Source organism: Phalacrocorax carbo, chromosome 4 (assembly GCF_963921805.1).
Source record: "Phalacrocorax carbo chromosome 4, bPhaCar2.1, whole genome shotgun sequence".
Classification (NCBI taxonomy): Eukaryota; Metazoa; Chordata; class Aves; order Suliformes; family Phalacrocoracidae; genus Phalacrocorax; species Phalacrocorax carbo.
Window position 1 is genome coordinate 48,386,598 of NC_087516.1, and position 21,322 is coordinate 48,407,919.

The 21,322-nt window shown below is 37.9% G+C and overlaps 1 protein-coding gene across 3 annotated transcripts in view; it reads right to left on the bottom strand.

Moving 5' to 3' along the window:
• The window catches only part of LOC135313095 (uncharacterized), a 65,875-nt gene that overhangs the window by 32,615 nt on the left and 11,938 nt on the right, over positions 1 to 21,322 (bottom strand). For all 3 annotated transcript variants that reach the window (XM_064449831.1, XM_064449829.1, XM_064449832.1), the window contains exons 9-12: positions 14,345 to 14,541; positions 11,964 to 12,028; positions 7,160 to 7,266; positions 4,148 to 4,259 (exon numbers count right to left, since the gene is read on the bottom strand). In XM_064449831.1, coding sequence (XP_064305901.1) covers positions 4,148 to 4,259; positions 7,160 to 7,266; positions 11,964 to 12,028; positions 14,345 to 14,541 — 481 coding nt within the window. The remainder of the gene's footprint in view (positions 1 to 4,147; positions 4,260 to 7,159; positions 7,267 to 11,963; positions 12,029 to 14,344; positions 14,542 to 21,322) is intronic.

Sequence of the window (21,322 nt, forward strand, 5' to 3'; positions counted from 1 at the left end):
TTTCATGCTAATGGCATCCTTCCTCTAATACATAGGAATAGGAGAGAAAAGATAAACACCTCAAAGTTGTTATTATATGCAGGAAGTTGTCAGATTCAGAACTTAATTAAATATGTGATCGAACAAAACCACCTCTCATACTTCTTGCTGAATGTTTTGACGTTTATTCACTACCCAAAGTTGAATGGGTGTCCCCCAATTCAAGAACTAGAAGTCATGTCAGAAACGGTTCTAAAATTACTTGAAGTAATTGTCAATTTACACAGCTGGCAGTAAAACACACTAGACTATTATGCCTAAAAAAAGAGAAAACATTTAGTCATCAGAATCCTATAAATTTAACAGTATCAAAACAAAAGTGTCTTTCCCCCCCCCAAATTTTAATACTTGACCAAGCATTTTGAACTTTAAAAAAAATATTTTTTTTCTTCCTCAAAATAACCTGAGAAACTACACGCTGGATCTGAACCTCTAAATTGCCCGTCTTTTAACACATCTCCTAACTCTAGTGCTACTTATTTTAATCACCCACATTTCTGTAAAGCTGCATTCTTTAAGAACATTACATAAACCAGCAAATTGAATATTAGCTTTTGAAATACTGATGTCTTGTATATTAGTATCATCTTCTTCTGTGTATACAGTACATTTTTCCCAAAAGCAGTATCACCGAACATGTCAACATTCGAAAATCTCAAGTCAATTTCAGGAATTTAAGTAACTTCAGCAATGTAGGAACATGGATATATTTCCTAGTGGCAGCTGCTGAAATAGTGTTTACGATGAAAGTTGTAATATGCTGCACCAAACATTCTGGCTACTGTAAGAGTGTCCCAAAAAGGCTGTTACATTTACAGACTACTAAATCCTCTATTCAAACTCAAATACATGATACAACCCCAACACGAACAAGCTCACTTATGCCAGCTTATACTAAGGGAGGAAATCTTCCTGACTTTACAGCTGGTGACTGGCTAAAACCCAATAATGAAGGGCCTTCTTGTTTTACTATGTTTAAACCCAAGACCTAAATATTCCGAAGTTGAAAAATTATTTTTCTCTACTTCCTATTCTAGTGGCATTCCCACACAGAGGTACTCTGAGGTACTGCGATGGTAAATGTAATTGCCTTCATCTTAAGTATCCCTAAGTAGTCATACTCACACCAAGACACACACAGTTCATTTCTCAGCCTGGAAAACACCCGCCACAATACTATAATGTAGGAAATCCTGCAAACTTGATTCACATTTTTATTAGCTTATCTTGATACTCATGTAGGCAAACCCTAAAAGTTTAGCAGAGCCAAGATAGGAGAGATTATATTATTCCAGCAGATCATGTTATCACTGAAAGGACAGAAGTTTCCTTCCATGAATACAGGAACAGATGCCATGATCAATATAATATAAATAAGAAACCAACCGGTTTCCCAATTTAAAAGTTTCACTGGATTGTTCTAAAAATTGCTACTACACCCACAAATTCAAATGCATTTGTTTTAACATTCAGTGTTCCCAAAGCTACCAAGAGGCTCATTAAATTACTACAAATAATAATTAATAGGAAATAATCTTGCAGAAAACATACTTATGCATTCACATCTGCTTCCTGGTTCTAAATGGAATATTTAAGACATGGTACAGTTTAAGTTCTAGGTTTACTTCCTTGCCCACAAATGCAAGATACAATGGTCTATGAACACAATAAGCTGAATCCTGTTCTGAGTGGGTGAATCCAGGATCAAAACTGGATATATAAAGTAATTTATCTTACAGTGTCATAACTGAAACAAAGAATAGCAAAACTTCATCAAGTCTTAACAATATGGTGTAATTTGGTTAACAAAGGGTTAGTAGAAAACTAACAGACACAGCACATAATAAACTAATACCTGGTGTACTTTTAACTCTTCACATGAAAGTGAAGTATTTCTAAACCATGAACTCACTGACACTGACACTGTCATAACCCAATCTTCCTCCCCAGCAGCAAACCACAGAGGAGGAGGTATTAAACACCACTAGGGTTACTCAGTACTGATTCAGGTCCCTTTCTTGCTCATGCTGGGCTGCTACTGACAAAGCAAGTTATCAGAGTGCCACCAACCACCATGTAAACAGGTGGGGAAGAGTGAGAAAGGAAGCAAGCCTTTCTTGATTTCTCAAGGATAAGTTGTGTTGCCAGGAACAGTCAATACGCCTCCACAGAGCAGCTCAGACTACAGCATACAGGCCTACATAAGCCTGGGATATACAGTGATTTCAGAATTGCAAATGCAAACCTTTGCATCCAGCTTGACAGACCTCTGTTAGAGTTTGTCCAGCTACACGAGACATCTACATCCAGCTACACCAGACTGAGTTCCAAATATTGTCCAACTTATCCTGTCTTGGTATTCATACAACTATTTGCTTCTCCTCTTTAAATTGAGATGGTAGAATCTTCAAAGCAGGAACTGGTTTCCTTATGTGTTAATATACTGCCTAACATAACATAACATGGCTGTGGTTTTGAGCACTGTTATTTGCAACCCAAATAACCATGTCTAATCTTGCATGGAAAGATGTAGTAGGAAAGAACGCTTAAGAGACTACATTATTCCTACCAGCAGCCCCAAAGGGCAGGTATTTTCCTTTGGATTCTAGGACTTTGTTTTTTAAAATGGAAAAGCAAACCCCACTCTCCACCCTTTTTCCTCAAGCTTCTGGAGCTGCTTTCCAAACTCCTCTGGTTAGTTTCTTCAGAACTGTTGGAGGAACCAGGTGAAAGGCAATAGAGTGATTTCTTGTATTTCAGCCTCAGCTCTCACATCCTATTTCAGGCATGTGCTTCCAATACATATAATGGAGATAACGCTATATTTACTTTTAAGATGTAGGAATTGAGGCTGAGGAAATATAGAAAATACTAAAAATACTAAATTCTATTTGGAAAATTTATTTAATTTACCGTAAGCAAGGCAAACGGAACAATAAAGGAAGGAGAAACTGCTCTTTTTCAAATAATTATTCACTCTATACAATGGGACAGAAAACTTTCCGTGTAGCAATTTAATTAAAGAGTGTATTACAATGCATAATCATAAGGTACTAGTAAGAACAGAACACAGACGAGTTCAACATCTGGAACATCTGTTCCTGTGTTTCAAAATTTTGATTCTGCAATCTCAGTAGCACACTTAACATCACAGGTTTTATGGTCCTGAAAGGAAAAAGACCACATTATAAAGCTAGTTCAACGAGGCAACTCTTGCTGCTGTGCAGAATGAAACCGAAGTTCAAGCACTAAAATTAACAGCTGCAGATACAACTTGTCCAATTTCTAAGAATGCTTAATTTACTATAGTAAGAAGTTAACTGTCTTTCTCCACATCATGTCCTTGTTTCCTGTACATACAAACTGTCAGCTATTTTAAGTGTTGGCACTCTTAAGATCAAACTCACAGAGCTGAGTTTTGCCACGTGTACCTTAAGAGTTTTGCAAGACTACCATAGACAAAGAAGAATTACATACTACTGTTTTGGAACAAACTAAAATGTCTAAATATTTAAAGTGCACATAAGTGCAGAAGTGCAAGATTTACAGTCTTCTTCCTTTAAAAAGGGCTTTCATATCCCATATTAGGAAAACAGACCATGCATATCACAGCCATAGTGGCTATGGCCACCATTCGTATTCTTACATATGGATTTAACAAGTCCCAGAATACAATTCAGGATTATATAATTGAAGATTATTTTGAAAACAGTACTCACAGACAGTTTTAAAGTTGCACAGGCAACAAAAATTCTGCCATTTCCTGACTCTACAACCTTTATAATGTGGTCTTTTAGAGTTCTATCAAATGCAGTATGTCTACATCGTAAGAACTTGTTTAAGAAGTACTTCTTCAGATGAACAACATCAAAACAGACTACAACATTTTTGTAAGATTTCGTATCAGTGCTCCTGGAAGACCCAATACTGCAAAGATCCTGTCAGTGTTAATTTTGTACACTAAGTAGTGACACTGAATTCTTTGCAAGACGATGGGGTGAAATTCCCAAGATGATAACGACTTCCTTTAAAGTTGTGGAAAAGATAACAATATGGAGAGATTAAAACAGGTCAGTAAAAGTTTAAGAACACTCCACTGAATACTTACACCATCTATACTCCTTCTAGCATGAGGTCCATATGTATCTTCAGACCCTAAAACCTGTATGTTAACTGCACTGTAATCTTCATACCCAAGCTGACTGAAAATAAGACGAGTCCTGCAACAAATGATTTTTTTTATTAGTAAACTGCCTCAAAATTATTATCTGAAGTAGCCCTGTGTGGTCCACAGGAGTTAGCTCTGTCGTGTAAACTGGGCTATGAATACTTTACACTAAACAAATATATCTGAACACTACAAATCAAGCAATTACAGACAAGGAATTTATGCCTCTGAATTTATCCCTAGGTTTCAAACTGAGCTTTTTGTTTATTCAAATTATTTGAAAGATGACAGGCAAAGACAAATACATGGATTTCAGCTCTTACTTTTATCTTTAAAACAAAGACAGCTTGAAATGTAATTACAGTATATGCAGTCTTGCTGTGTTTCATTCTGGTAATACAGTTCTTAACTCTGACTCTGCTATAAGGCATTGTGAACTACCAATAAATACATGAAACTATCTCATCACATCACAAGCACCAATGAAGAAAAAATAAAAATCAAACTGAAGAAGGAACTTTTATTCAAACCTTAAAGGTATTTATTTGGGATTAATAAATACAAGACTCAAATGCCAAAAAGTAGATAAAATTTTTAAAGAGAATGTTTCTTTATCACTTGTGCCTGTCCAGTCTGGCACTGAAATCCCTCAAACTCTTTCTATAAGGATATTTCCACCAAAAGCATATTGTGTCAAGACTGTATAGAACTTAAAATACAAAATGTAATTTTCTAACTGTTGTAAAGAGATGAAGGTGGCCCATGTATCACAAATGAGGCCATCTTTATTTTCATGACCACAGACAGGTACTTGACTTAAGGTACCTAAATTTGCAAACCATGTCTGTAATAAGTTATTTTAAATTATTTACCTACAAACATTACAGTTAGAGATACTAGAGTTCAAAATACATTCTGTGGACAATTTTTAGCTCTTTCATGTGTCTTTGCAATGCAACAGAGAACCATCAAAAAATAAAAGGACACCAAAGACTACTCCAAAAAGACTTCTCCACACACATGCTGCCAAATCTCTCCTGCTTTCAAAAATTAATAAACAAATAAAGCAGAAGCATGCAAGAAAGAAGGGAAAGAAGTCATATCACAAGCTACCAAAGCTGCTTGATGTCTTAGGCTGCCAACTAACTTGACTTGTACAACTGAAGCACCTTATATTTGTGCACCTTATTCTGTACTTGTCACCATTAGACTAATGGGCTGAATTTTATCTAGAATGGACTGGAACCTGGCTATCTGAAAGATCATCTCCTTGTAACATTCTTATGCAACAGGACTTAGTGGAAAGTCAGAGCTTCCTAAAGAAATATAGTTCAGAATATGTACTTGTTGATGTGTGCGCAGGATTCCTATTGGTTAAAGCTTAGTAACAGGGGAATGTTCTGTATTTTCACTTGCTTAATTGAATAATTACTGGGTTGTGCATGTTTACAGAAAATAAAATAATCAGCAAAGATAAAATTACCTCAAGGGATTAATATCTTTCACATGTAACAACAGATTTTATTTTCATAATCTTCATTGGGAACACACTTTTTAATAGGGCCTGTAGCAACAGAACAAGGGCTGATGGTTTTAAACTAAAAGAGGGTAGATTCAGACTAGATGGAAGGAGGAGATGTTTTACAGCAAGGGTGGTGAGGCATTGGAACAGGCTGCCCAGAGGGGTGGCAGATGCCCCATCCCTGGAATCATTCAAGGTCAGGTTGGACAGGGCTCTGAGCAACTTAATCTAGTGCAAGATGTCCCTGCTCACTGCAGGGGGGTTGGACTAGATGGCCTTTAAAACGTCCCTTCCAACCCAAACTATTCTATGATTCTATCAGATTCATGTAGTCTGGTCTGAAATAATGTCCAAGAGCAAACATAAAAGGGAAAATATAGCATTCTATTTCCAAAATAATCACCTAGCTTCCAAAACGATTGCTTTTTGGGGACTTCTAAATCCTTAAGTCTTTGTATTTAACAGCTCTTGAAGGTTTGGGGTTCCCCCCCTCCCCCCCTATTGATTTTCTCAGTAGCTCTTAGACACGTACACTTTAGCATTCACACCACTCTGTAGAAAGTTATTCCATAGCTTAATTACAAATCCTGTTTCAGCCCACTCATCTGCTACATCCCTTGAGGGAGGTCACAGAGCTCCTTCATCGCAGTGCCGTACATGGGCACATGAGCAATAAGTCGCTCCATGTCCACAGTAAACCTTGCATTTCTGACAGGTGTTTTTCCTAGTGTACTTGCTGCATGGGTCTATAATAGGATGGGGGGTAAGTTATATATAAAACATGGCACAAAGAGATAGATATCATAACTGGAAAGAATGGGGCTATTGGAGTAAATGCTCAGAGACTTCCGTGAGGACATGGGATTATATTTAAGAAGAATCCCTCCTTGCCCAAACATACAGGCATGATAATATGACTAAAGGTTTATCAGTCTGTTTTACAATTGTAAAATTGTTCTAGCAAACAAAATCATTAGTCACATTTTACAAGGTACTAAGATAATTTTATTTAAAACACAAACTTGGTCAACTGCCTGCATAGCAGTAAGATTTTCTTTACAGAAAGAAGTTCTGTGAAAAATCAGTGAGAACTAGTTTCACATGGGTTTCTCTCTGGCACCTAATAAATTTTAACCGGAATCACAGCTTTTCCCTCGTTAATTTGGGTTTCTCTCCACTATCCAGCCCTCTGTTTTCAGCAATATCTGAAACCTTTCTCGCTCTGCCAGACTTGGCTGAAGTGCAGTTATATGTTGAAAACACATTTCCTAAACAGGCTACATAAGTCTTGCAATGTCCTTGTAACTGGAAGATTATAATCTTCCAGGGTTCTTACACGGTTAATATGGTTGCCATCGTATATCACAGTTCTATTTTCACCATCTCTGAAAAGAAAAAGCCAATACCCCTTCCAAGACTCAAATACTAACCTTTGCAGAATACTTTCTGCAGTGCGTCTTCCTTTTTCTACTGCCTTTGGACCTCCCACTGCACAGACAGCAGTAGCTCTGAAGCCATCAAGGTAAGTGGCATTTACCTAGGAGTAAAGCATGGTATTCAGTACCGATATGCTGTAAATCACTCCCTGACAGTCATTATCCATACATTAAGCAGAAGCAGAATAGCAAGAAACCGTCATCATCACCACAAAAATTTACTCCATTATTTAAAATTCAAAATTCTATTGGAGGAAGATTCAAATCTGCAAAACTCAAACTCTGAATCACTTCTCATTGTCATCCTTAAATTTTCCTGTGCTTATTTCTTTTAGTGCATAGTACACATTCTGGTGATGAAAAGCTGAATAATCTATCACAGTGAAATAGATCAGACATATGTTTTCCAGAAGTATTAAAGTAAATGTGAAAAAATATCACATGCACACATGAAAGAACATGCTATACATGCAAACATTTAACTAGCAAGCATTTTACTAGAGTTCCAGTGCTACAGGTGTTTAACAGAGCTCTAATACAGTTCAAGTAATGACCATAAATGGTAGAAAAGCTTTAATAGATACATCTAAACTAAGCCTGATGAGCATTTTCAACATTTGTTACCTAACCTAAAAACAAAAGCAGAAACTTAAGAACCTGTTAAGACATTCAGCATAACTCTCTAAAACTGGAAATGCTTTTCCTACAGTAACTTTTCAAATACTTCACCCAATCTACATTTAAATGCCCCCAAAAAAGTGTTTCAGCTATTTCTTTTGAGAAGCTATTTCTCATCATTTTCCCTAAATTTTACCTTATATCTCACTTTCTCTTATCATTGCTTTACTAACCACACTTCACCTTTAATGCAGCAATTAGTCTTCCTCTACGCTTACTGTAAAGTTATGATGTAACACACCCTTAAAATACTTCTAGCTTGATAAAATGCCCATTTAGTCACTTCCTAGCCAAGTAAACACACTAAGTTCATTTCCTAAAAATTACTTCTAAAACACGTGTGCAAAGCATATGCCCGTTTATCACTGACAGCCAATTAAACAGTTTCAAAAAACAGAAATCTCTCACAGGAATGTAACTTACATATTTTAGAATCTCATTACCGTGTTTAATAGACAAAATGTAAGATATATTAAAAATATTCCTAAACGCATACATTCCAAATGTCCTACTTAAGACATAGAATCATAGAATCATTAAGGTTGGAAAAGACCTCTAGGATCATCAAGTACAACCATCAACACAACGCCACCACGTCTCCTAAACCATACCCTGAAGTGCCACGTCAACACGCTTTTTGAACACCTCCAGGGACGGTGACTCCACCACCTCTCTGGGCAGCCTGTTCCAATGCCTGACCACTCTTTCAGTAAAGAAATTTTTCCTAATACCCAATCTAAACCTCCCCTGGCACAGCTTGAAGCCATTTCCTCTCATCCTATTACTAGTAACTTCGGAGAAGAGACCAACACCCACCTCACTACAGCCTCCTTTTAGGTAGTTGTAGAGAGCCAGAAGGTCTCCCCTCAGCCTCCTCTTCTCCAGACTAAACTCAAGCTTCCTCAGCCGCTCCTCATAAGACCCGCTCTCCAGACCCTTCACCGCCTGCTTTGCCCTTCCCTGGACACGCTCCAGCGCCTCAACGTCCCTCTTGTAGTGAGGGGCCCAAAACTGAACACAGGATTCAAGGTGCTGCTTCACCAGTGCCGAGTACAGGGGCACGATCACTGCCCTGCTCCTGCTGGCCACACTATTCCTGATACAAGCCAGGATGACATTGGCCTTCTTGGCCACCTGGGCACACTGATGGCTCATGTTCAGCCAGCTGTCAGCCAGCACCCCCAGGTCCTTTTCCTCCAGGCAGCCCCCCAACCACTCCTCCCCAAGGCTGGAGTGTTGCATGGGGTTGTTATGACCCAAGTGCAGGACCCGGCCCTGAGCCTTGTTGAATCTCATACAATCGGCCTCAGCCCATCAATCCAGCCTGTCCAGGTCCCTCTGCAGAGCCTTCCTAACCTCGAGCATGTCAACTCTCCTGACAAACTTGGTGCTGCCTGCAAACTTACTGAGGGTGCACTCAATCCCCTCATCCAGATCATTGGTAAAGATATTAAAAAAGACTGGCCCCATCACTGAGCCCTGGTGAACAAGAGAAATGACTTCTCAAAACTTCTCAGATAAGATGGTGAAAGGACATAACTGAGGTTTGAGATTTTTAGTGGATGAACCATGAAATCGACTAAACGAAAGAGAATGACAGATTGTCTTTTTTACATAGCAGTAAAGTAAAAACAAGGGGTTTTAAAATTTATTATTATTCTTTTTTCTTGTTGTTTAAAACATGACAAAAAACGTATTTTCAGAATAAAAAACTCACACTTATTCCCAGATACAGATAATGCAGACACAGATTACTCAGAGGAAGGAAATTTAGTGTTCCAGCATTATGTAACTAGAACACTTGAACTAATATGTGGGTGAAAAAAAAAGATCAGCTTTAACAGATGCCTTTAAACTAGAACCTCTTTCCCTGCAGCATCACCATCAGGAGTCTGGTAATTTTACAATTAATTGAGATTATCAGCGTGCAAACAAAGTAATAATATTAAATCTTTTTTCCATTAAAGATGAAAACTGGAATTCATAAAACTACCAAGAGTTGTTTAGGAGCCTATTTCCACGTTCAAAGTGCTACAAGGAGCTAAGCTTATTCAAGTGTAAACACATGCCTAGTGAGATTTTAGTTACTATAAAAAGCAGTTGGTGGAAACCCATTTTATAAAGCATTTTATCAATACTTTTGTACTGGGATTGCCCCAGCTCCAGATTTACCACTGACTCTTTGTAGGAGCACAGAGAAAATCCTTAATGATTTTATCATTAATCCAGTGAAAAAGGACCTGGGGGTGCTGGCTGACAGCTGGCTGAACATGAGCCATCAGTGTGCCCAGGTGGCCAAGAAGGCCAATGTCATCCTGGCTTGTATCAGGAATAGTGTGGCCAGCAGGAGCAGGGCAGTGATCGTGCCCCTGTACTCGGCACTGGTGAAGCAGCACCTTGAATCCTGTGTTCAGTTTTGGGCCCCTCACTACAAGAGGGACGTTGAGGCGCTGGAGCGTGTCCAGGGAAGGGCAAAGCAGGCGGTGAAGGGTCTGGAGAGCGGGTCTTATGAGGAGCGGCTGAGGAAGCTTGAGTTTAGTCTGGAGAAGAGGAGGCTGAGGGGAGACCTTCTGGCTCTCTACAACTACCTAAAAGGAGGCTATAGTGAGGTGGGTGTTGGTCTCTTCTCCGAAGTTACTAGTAATAGGATGAGAGGAAATGGCTTCAAGCTGTGCCAGGGGAGGTTTAGATTGGGTATTAGGAAAAATTTCTTTACTGAAAGAGTGGTCAGGCATTGGAACAGGCTGCCCAGAGAGGTGGTGGAGTCACCGTCCCTGGAGGTGTTCAAAAAGCATGTTGACGTCTCCTAAACCATACCCTGAAGTGCCACGTGGTGGCGTTGGGTTGATGGTTGTACTTGATGATCCTAGAGGTCTTTTCCAACCTTAATGACTATATGATTTCAATAATTAAAGTTCTGAGGAAATGCAAAAAGATGACAACACTGTAGTGAAATTGCAGGCTGCCTGTCAAAAAAATAAAATAAAAATCAATGCTACATTATATTAGGTGAAAGTTCAGAAAATTTCATGTTCAGATTACACTCCTGTGATACTTTTGAAATACCAAACCCCTTTTTCATAAAGCTGATATGAACGTGACACTAGAACACTGACAGATGTAAAAAACTAACTAAGGGCATGAGAAAAGTGACCTGTGGTATACTACTCAGTGCTAAATATGCTTTGTCAGTATGCTTCAATTATTGAGCCTTTAGAGAGCTCTTTTATTCTGATTTTACAACTAACCAAAACGAAACCTGCTTTGATATTATTACTTATTGTTGAAATACTGTGTCTTTAAAAACTGAAACTCTATCTTACGTAAAATTGGTTTTAAAGGTGTCAGAAATATTTAAAAAATGCAGTGAAAAGTTTCAAAGAAAAGTTATGCTCATACATTATATTATTAAAAACAGAAATACTAGCACGATCCCCTGCTTAGGTTAACTCACTTTTGATATGGCTGTGCTAAGCAGTTAATTTCTGATCTCAACCTTGCTTCTGTAAAAGCCAGTTTTTCCACTAAACAAGAAAAGGATCCAGCCCTACTGGTGCTTCACCAGGACTGTATTACCTTAGCATCCATTCAGGGACTGGGAATGGAAACCACTAGAAGACTACAGTACCAAACATGAAACTTCACAGATTTTACTAAAAGTGTGGTTTTCTTTCAACGGAATATTTCAGGAGACTATCAGTCCCATTCTTAATTGCTTTCTTGATAGATGTAGTTACTCATTACTTACCTTTTGAAAACTAATTAGCAGATAGATTTCACAATTAAATAGAACAAAATTAACATGCCAGTATAAAATCAACAAGTAAAAAAGTGTTAGCAGGCTAAGATGTTTTAAGAATTATTACTACTACTACAAAAGAACCATCCCAGCCTTCTCTGGAGGTTTGTGGATATGCCTGTTACACACAAAACCATGTTTTTATGTATCAAACAAGATTTATCATTTTTAATTTTCCCCCTCTTTGTTTTACTCTCGGGGAAGGGAGGATGAGGAGTTTAAAATGGTAACAGTTTTTGGCAGAAAATATTTCTTATTTTCTCAAAAATATAAAGTTTTGTAAATCAAAAATACTTTACACTCCACAGAAAGAGATAATACCTTGTAAAACACTGAAGGAGGCAATCCTTTTGCTCCGTGAACTTTCACTGCCCCGCCGTCAAAACCTACAGTGGTTTTAAAAAATAAATAAATAAAAATCAATATTTAAGCTTCTTAAATATAACTTCAAAGATATTCTTTTGTGATGCATATTAATCAAATGCACTTAATTAAAAAACAAATAATTGAAAGCTCTACCGCCACAGAAGAGAGAACCTTTCACAAAACAGTCCTCTCTGCCTTAGAAACATAAACAGCAATTTGGTGACTAAATTTATGACTTCAATGAGCCTTTTAATAGAATGCTTGAAATGTTTATTCATGTACTTAAAACATACTTAACACAGAAAGCAGCCTTAGGACTTCAGACCCAACAGTTATTTTCCACTTAACAGCCAGTTATTGCACACACAGAGAGCATGCAATTTACTGTAGTTGGCTGGACTGGACTACAGTCCCTCACTCGGTAAGGAAACAAAACAAGAAAGATGAGAAACCAGTGAGATCTTATTTGCCGATAGCTTAGTAAGTGAAGGGATAACTTAACTTCAGCCTTCTTGTCAGTAACAGAAACAGAACAGTCTGAATATATGTTCCAGGGCAACTACCACGTTCAGTATTAAGAATATTAATGCCAAAAAGAAACTGGAGAAAATAGCTGTCAGGGCACCAGGTTCAAGCCTGAACTGGAGAAAAATCAATAGGTGCAACTCCTTGGAAACTAGCAGTGCAGGATCTGGACCTCATGTCAGACAGACAGAACTATACTTTAGCTCACTTGTACCTAACCTGTGCTTGCAAACATTTAGGAAGCAGTTCAAAGCTTTACACAAATACTCAGAAGAGATCAAATTGGAACATATCTGAAAAAGTGAATGTGACTAGCAGAAATTTCACATGCCACTCCAATACTATCATCACTTTCTCTGCAAGATTGACATATGGTTAATTTAGTTCTCTCAGTACATAACAATATACCTACAGTCAGGATGAATATCTATCTGGTAGAGTTTTATCTTCCAAGTGAAGGAGTAATACAAAGAAAAAAAACCCTCAAAACAAATATCATCCATTGACAAAAAGAAAACCAGAAACACCTCTCAGTTCAAACACTGCAAGTAATCCAGCAGGACAATAAAATCAGCAATGTAAACAGCAAAAATAGATAGCTTGCCTGGTTTTACTGGTGTACGTGTCAAAGCACTTCAGACTAAAAATATTTATGAAATCTGCCCATTTTCCATCTGTTATATTTCTAAGAGGGCTAACTGAAAGTTCATGTGAAAGATGTGAAAGTTCATTTTAAGTTCAAACATGTCATATTGGGTCATTTGCAAGCCAGAAGTTCATAGGAAGGTTAGGGGGTTTTTTTGTTTGGTTTTTTTTTGTTGGGTTTTTTTTTTTTTAAGACAAGTTGCTAAGAGCAGCAAGCTGGCCTTATCAGACTGCCACTTGATTACGTGCATGAGCAGAAGGTTCACTGTACAATTTTACAGCAGTTTTACATTTGAAGCAAAAACACTGTAGCATCAAAAACATTTGAGTTTTATCACAGTAAGTTTGAGATTTCAGTCGTTTGACTTTTATAAAAACACTTAGCCTACTGTCACAGATAAGTTCCATTAGAATGAAAAAGGATATATAAAACAGATGCAGTAAGAAACAAACTTCAAATGACTGTAGCTAAACATTTTTCCAAGCTGTCTTATCCAACCTACAGATCTTCAAATCTGTTAAGCCTGGGTTTTTTTGCTTTTAAAGGTAAATCCAGAACATACGTTATATATCCATCTCTAGGCTACTGGCTGCTCAAAGTTTGAAGGATAAAATATGGACTTTCTTGAATACAGGTTCTCTGGTGAAAATCCTGTACCTAAGCATGCTTCTATCGCTTAACATGATCCAATTAAATGTCTAAGAAAAACACCATTACCAGGTAGTGCTTTGAAAGACACAGCTTTCCACTGTTACTAACATTTCAAATGCCATGTGACAAAACATGTACAAAAGGTACATTTATTTGAGCAAAGGAAGTCAGCTGCAGTTTAAAAAAAACCACTGAAATAACAGTGGAGCTGTCTCAATGTTACTGACACAGAATACATAGTTTGAAGACTTGGTAGGTACAAGGCGTGCCTTAAAAAGTAAAGCGAATGTCAAAGATTTGAATTAGTCAGCCAGCAAGTTAAATAAGAGCATGGTTAAAATTTCTAAAGAATTTCTAGCCAAAGTCCTTAAAAAAATCAGTTTAGTACAGTATCACACTCTGAGGAGCTGATTTAACAAGAAATAGGCAGAGAGAACGTGGAAATTAAAGCAACTGCTTTAGTTTTATAACCCTGTTCATTGACACAGATTTCTTAACATGTAAGAGAACTAACCTGGAACTTCGGTGATGGAAACTTCGGAAAAGTCACACGTGACATCTGGTAAAAGGTAGCGCTGAGGATTGCCCAATTCATACACTAACTGTTCAGCTACAGTGCCAAAAGAGATTACTCCCCCTGTGTCTGGCGGCTTGGAAAGAATAAAGTCTCCTTCAGAGGAACATTCTACAATGGGAAAGCCTATGTTGTGCCTAGAATGTGAAAAACATTGGAAAAACCCTGTAAATACCAAGGGAAAGCCAAAAGAAAAATGAATCACAACATACCAGAATTTTATGGTAATGACTGATTAAATAAAACTGATCAAGGAGTTAGAACATACCTAGTTGTTTCTCCAGAAACATACACAAGAAAAAGCACTGAACAAACTGCTCAACCAAAATAAAAAGATGCATTTTATTGTCCAGTGAAGGAGCGCAGATGTAACAACAGATACCAACAGTAAACAGATAGAAGTGGGGAAGGACACTAACGGAAATGGTTAAAGTAAAAAGAAGCTGAAAGTATTAGAGGACTACAATTGAAGAGGTAAATTCAGAAGAAAAATGATTGCTAATTCTAACTTAGTTTAGCTACAACAGCACACACAGCATGAAGGTGAAGATATGCAAATACATCCTACATGCTGGATTTGTAGAAAGGCAGCCAAAGCAGGAAGAACAGACTGTGCTGGAAGCCTCAGAGATGAAGGGAAGTAGGAAACAGGAATAATCACACCTATTAAGGACAATTTCACATGTTAATAAATTATACACAGAAAAGTTATAATCAAGTAACAGAAATATATGAAAGATCTTCAGACCAGAACAACAACAAAAAGACAGAATGAATAGAAAATTATGAAACATAGCAAAAATAAAAGCAGTATACCACAAAATTATAGAGATGTTTGTAAATTAAAATATTCCTCCTCTTCACATTCTCACAAGAGTAATATACAGAAAGCGATCAAATAGCTCATAGTAGGAGGCACACACTGGTAATTACAGTAGCAGGGCAGAATTTTCAGGGTTATGTGGATGAAATCTAGATACCTGCTTTCCCAGTTAAAAGGGGAATTTTATTTTATTTACAGAGAATTTGAGCAAAAGTAATGACTTAAAAATTAAAAGTACCTGAAAATTAAAATAGACCCTTAATAAAAAGGCTACCTGCCCCACCCCTCTCTCACAGGAGGTTGGAAATTTGTGTCTCTGGGACACTTTACTAGCCCAAAAATAACACAAAAAAGAGGAGCGAAGGAGATACAGCCCCTTGGAAAAGCAAGTGTCTTCTAGAAAGGTGGTGAACATTACCATTCTCATTAAAGTCAATGACCTCCAGGACCTTCGTACATTCTTAAAGATCAGTCCATCCCTGAAATTAATTATTTTTGGGTGCTAGTGGGAACAATGTGCTGAACATACAACCGAACTGGTTAACAGCAAAGGTTAGATGAACATAGTTTGTATAACATAAATCCACAAAGTTTTGAAGAAGTCAGCAAAGAAACCAGTGAACTCTTAAGTGACATTTGTAAAAGTTCATGGGAGTTTGAACAGATTCCTTATCATCAGGAAGCTTCAAACATAACCCCGTTATTTAAAAAAAAGGATTAAGAGACAAGCTCTGTTACCAGAGATCAGCAACTTTAATACTAATAGTGTACAAAACTTAGAAGTACAGTAGCTGTAAGACACCTAGAAAAGCCCATGTTGAATCAGTAAAGACTATACTTCATTCGACTGGTCTCTGAAATTATTTAAACCACTAAACAGACCAAGGGAAATAAAAAATCCCACCCTAGTGAATACAAAGAATTGAATGGAATTGACAATTTTCTATACAAGGTTGTTTGGGTTTTTTTGGGTGGGTGTTTTGTTTTGTTTGTTTGGTTTGGTTGTTTTAGGGAAGAGGAGGGAGAAAATATGATAGCAAGAAATACGTAACATTCAATAATTTAAAGTGCGACATAGGAAAAACAACACCCAAAAAACCTCTCAATTCTTGGTCTCGAACATTAATGTAGGGTAACAGAATAACAGATGTATTTATCCCAATTTTACAGGTAAGGAGACACACAGGAAGCATCATGATTTGCCCAGTGTTACCCAGCAGGATCAGTGACTGAAAAAGGCTAGAATTAAGGAGCTTTTACCCTCTTGGTGCCATCACCCTATCATCTATCTGTCTTGTCTTAAGGCAACAGCACCAGGTGCCGTGCTAGCAGGCTCAATACAACTTATTTGAATCACTTACCCAAGTGAAATCACTTCCATTAAGACAGATTACCCAGTGCAGTCTGTCCCACTGCAGTGACAATTGGCATCCTTGCTCCACTTTGATCTGTCATCAGAACATGCAATTCTTACAACCCATTCCCACACCCACTTCCCAGTGATTTTTTTTTTGAAGGAAGAGCTAAACTCTAGACACTCAACTTTCTACTCTGAATTCTATTAACATTGATTAAACTTCAGTTTGCCCACGCTTGACCCTCAAAATACCCAAATGATTAAATAAAACCAAAAAACCCAACAATATAGTGAGACAAAGAGAAAATTCACCCCCTAAAATGGTTAAAATCTGGCAAACAAGTCATTAAAAGCAGACCAGTCATGGAAGACAGCAGAGACAGCATCAGTATAAACAACACTATTATTCAGGTCCCTTAGTATGCAAAAGGAAAGACAGACTCTGATTTCCCTCTTATCTTAGGGCCAAAGTCAGAGGATCTATAGGGGAGAATTTTTCATGCTGCCAGAGTAGCTGGAAGGAGACCATATAGGTATGAATGTACTTTCTGGAACAGCTTCTAAATAGCCTCTAAAGTTGAGACTTACTTGCTATACAAAAAAAGACAATCAGCTCTTAACACTTGCACTGAAGTGTTGACCCAAAGCCTGTAAGGAAATTGTATGAAGGAGAGAGGACATTCTAACACACACAGAAAAAACCCAAACAAACAAACAAACCAACCACAAAAGAAAAAACAAACACACCCACCCCCTTATAAATTAAATAAATAAAAAGCAGCAAATGGGAAGGGCAAAAGTCTTCCTAGGAAAAGCATGCTGACACAGGACACTAGCACGTCCTAGCACAATAAGAACTTTTAGCTATATGTTAACCATTCTGAAATCCATGACCCAGAAGGTCAGTGAAAAGACCACTACAATCAGTGATTTACTCTTTGGTCATCTCTTTGATTGTCACTCTGTTTCAACAGTCAGCGAAGGTGTCAAGGAAGACTTTTTGCCTTTGCCTGAGATATGCACAAGGGATGTTTCCTCCTCAAGATCCAACACCACCCAATGAATTTCTCTGAACACTCAGTTAGTTGTTTGAAGATGTGTGTTCTCCCAGGTCACATCAACTCTGAAAGCTTCCCTCACTTTTTAACAATTCAAAACAGAGATGCAATGAATTGAGCCCCTGGATTCCATCTGTATTGTAACTGCATGAATGGGAAAATGTATTCGTTCTACACTACCTTGTGGAAGATGCCAGTAACAACCTACATGAAAATATGCATGCTTAACAGAAAAATGTATTTTGTGTATTGCTAAAAGATGTTACTTAAAATTAATTTTCAGCTTGGAAACGAACTGGGCTAAGTCATCCCTATGGCATGATTCAGTCAAGTGACAGCTACTTAAGCCTGGCATTAGAGCTCACTAGCAGCAATAGGTACCCGGATGAGGTGTTCTAACACATACCACAGGTACTATGATCACATCATCACCCTGATCAGCACTTCTACTGAGAGAAATAACAATTTTCCCAATTCACTAGTAGGTTTCACTGAATGACTACAGACCATATGACATCCACCCTGTAACGTGCCAACTTTACACTGGCCATAACCCACAGCCAAGTTGTAATTTTGTCCAGTATAGCAGCAGTTAAACCACAGAACTATGAACTTGAACTTCAACAGCAACTAGAGTCATGGCATCCAAAGTGTCACCCTTCAATAATAACAGAATTGCATCATTTTATTGATGAAATCCGCTAGTAGGACAGGGCAATATCAAGCAATGTAAACAATTCTGAAAGGACACTACTAAAACAAATTCTTATTAAATTATATGATTGTGTAATTAATCAAATACAATACCGCATACTAAAGTACTACTTTTAAAACATTTTGAGCAGACCTTTTAACACAGAGTTAAAATACAGAAATAATACATATCGGTTTGTGAAAGGAAATGACGACTACCATTCTTTTAACCAAAATATCAGTTTGGATTGTGTGTTTGGTATTTAACAAGTAAGTAAGTATATGCCAGAGCACTGAATAAATCCAAGCTAAGATTAAACCCCAGAATACCCCTCCAAATTGGGGCTAGGTGACAAGTTAACAGTTCACGCACATTCTCGCTGACTGGCACAAGGGTAATGAAGTTCCAAAACTGGTTTTGCTGCTGAAGCCACCTTCTCAACCACCACCTACAGCTGCTGTCTTACTCTAATAGGAATAAGGGCTATGAAATGGAGTCTTCTGTCCATTCTCTGCCTTCCAGTGTCTTCCTCTTGGATTAAATGCTTCCATGTAAAATGCTGTTTTTTCTTCAGTTTTGGCTCTCAGAACTGTTACTATTTGTGGGCATGTCACAGGTGATAACATGAACTATCTAAGTAGAGAATTCCTCTCTGTCTACTCTGGGACAATGCACTATTCAACCTCTGCGTAGCTATGAAGATAGCCCTCCTTCTTGTTTTGCCATGTATCTTATACCATTTGCACTACAAAAGTGAAATCCATGATCAGTGCTGGGTCCTGTTTGATTCAGGGAGAAAGACATTGTCTGAGATAAAAATGGGCATTTCTTCCCTCATAAGGTGCCAAACGCCTCAAGTATCTCATTCTGGCCACCACTGGTAGACTGAGGAGATAACTGGCAACAAAAGGTGGGACAGTTAGTGTAGTACATTTACTTGCAGGGGAAGATGCTGCAAGAAAAAAAAACAAAAAAAGCCACAGCAATGGATAATGCATGGAAGTGAACCAGGGTCCAAGAGGCTGTGGTATGAACTTTTAGCTTTACAGCTAATGCAATTTCCTGGGATGTGACTCAATGAATGTCACACTGAGGAGAGCGTTAAGCCAAGCTTCTCAGCTCCCTAGGCATGTATTTTAACTGCAGTGCTATTAGGCAAAAAGTAAAATCTGCTACCACTTCTAGCAGTGATTTTACAACCAATTCAAAACTGCTAACATGTCAGGCAGGATCAGCACAAACTTAGGGGTAAGGTATATGCATCTCTTTACAAGTAGGTTCCAACATGTTTCCTTATTTCTGCTGCAATTCAGATTTTGGCAAAATCTACTGATTGCATCACTTATCTCCTCTGACTAGGGCATTTCAGAGTATGCATTGTATGTAAACTCTCAATGCCTAGACAATTTCAGGCCAGACATGCTGCCTGCTGTTTTCAGCTGCCTGGAATAAACGGCGGTACAGAGAAAAAGGCATTCCACATTGCTGATTGGAACTTGCATGTTGGATTCTGTTCAAGTCCCAAATTAAGCAATCTGGATCCAGCCTTTTAAGAGACTACAACTATTGACTTACCCTTTTGGTCATTCCAGGCCAGAGGATTATGCAGTCTCAACCATTGTACACTCTTGGCTTAGGGCAAAATGTCAGTGTTTATCACCTCCTCAAAATGATTACTCTACTGATCAGCAATAGTTTATTCTCTCCTGCATTTCAAAACAAAACAAAACAATGTACTAATCACCCATTGGCACTAAATAATAGTAAGGGACAGCAATGTCTGAGGTTAAATGAAATACAAAGCTGTGCATTATTAATATAGTTCTGGCATCACGCTTCAGTTTGACACATTGCGTGAATTCCCTGTTGAGTGCTGTGCACTAGACATTAAATAGGGAGCAGTGACGTATTATCACTTCCAACCATCTGCTGACATATATTACTACACAAATAACAGAAGAGGAATAAGTGCCTTTTTTGATAACGTTTACTTAAAATCAGCCATTTAAGAATGCATATTAGTCTTCTGTAAACTGTGAACTAGTGGTTTCTTCCATTTTCTCTGCTCAACATCAGAGAATCCACACAAGACATTGAGTCAAGCAGCCTTCCTCACTGGAAAAGTAAGTGGTGTCTATCCCCTCTACCTGTCTGCCCATTTTCATGAAAACTGGACAAAACTTTACAGCTTCAAGATTCCTGCCTTTAAGCCAAATACATTAACATCATACATTGAGCACAGTTAAAGAACTCCCAGTGCCTTAGGTCAGCAGACAGAAATCAACTAAGTCTGGCTTCTATCAACTAAAGCAAGCTGGACAGTCATGAGTCGGAACATGTGTTTTACTTGTTTTACATTAAAAACTTACTTTAACTAGACAACAACAATAAAAGAAAGAATAGCTTAGGTTTTAATAGCTAACCATTCAATAGCCACAATATAGCCACATGAACACTCCTGAGACTTAAAGCACCCTTTTGCAGTAGAACTTAGCTCCCAGAAGTAGTCTGCATCAAACATTTCAAGAAAATTAAAAGAAAAAAAGGAAAAAAAAAAACAACACAAAAAACCCAAGCCCCAAACCAAAGAAAAGAAAACCCAACTAAAACACTATGTTGGGTGAATGAAGAGGATCCAACCCAGTACCTCAGTACTCACAGACACATGATAATGTATGCATGGAATGTGAGCTCTGACATGCCTGGCTTTATTTAGTTTAATTGGGAGTGCTCTTGTTTACATAGTTAATTATTTTTGCTTATGCATAAACAACAGACAGATAAGCCTAAAATTTGATAAAATTATTCCTTTTTTGTTTAAAAGTTCAAAAAAACTCATGCCCGTCAGTCCTTCTTAGCAGTATGCTTACACCTTTTTTCAGCAGCCAAAGACAGAAGACCAATGTGGATTACTGTTTTAGGGAGGAAAAAAAGCCCCAGAGACAGTCAAAAAATGACCCGAGTCTAATCAAAGCCAAACCTACCC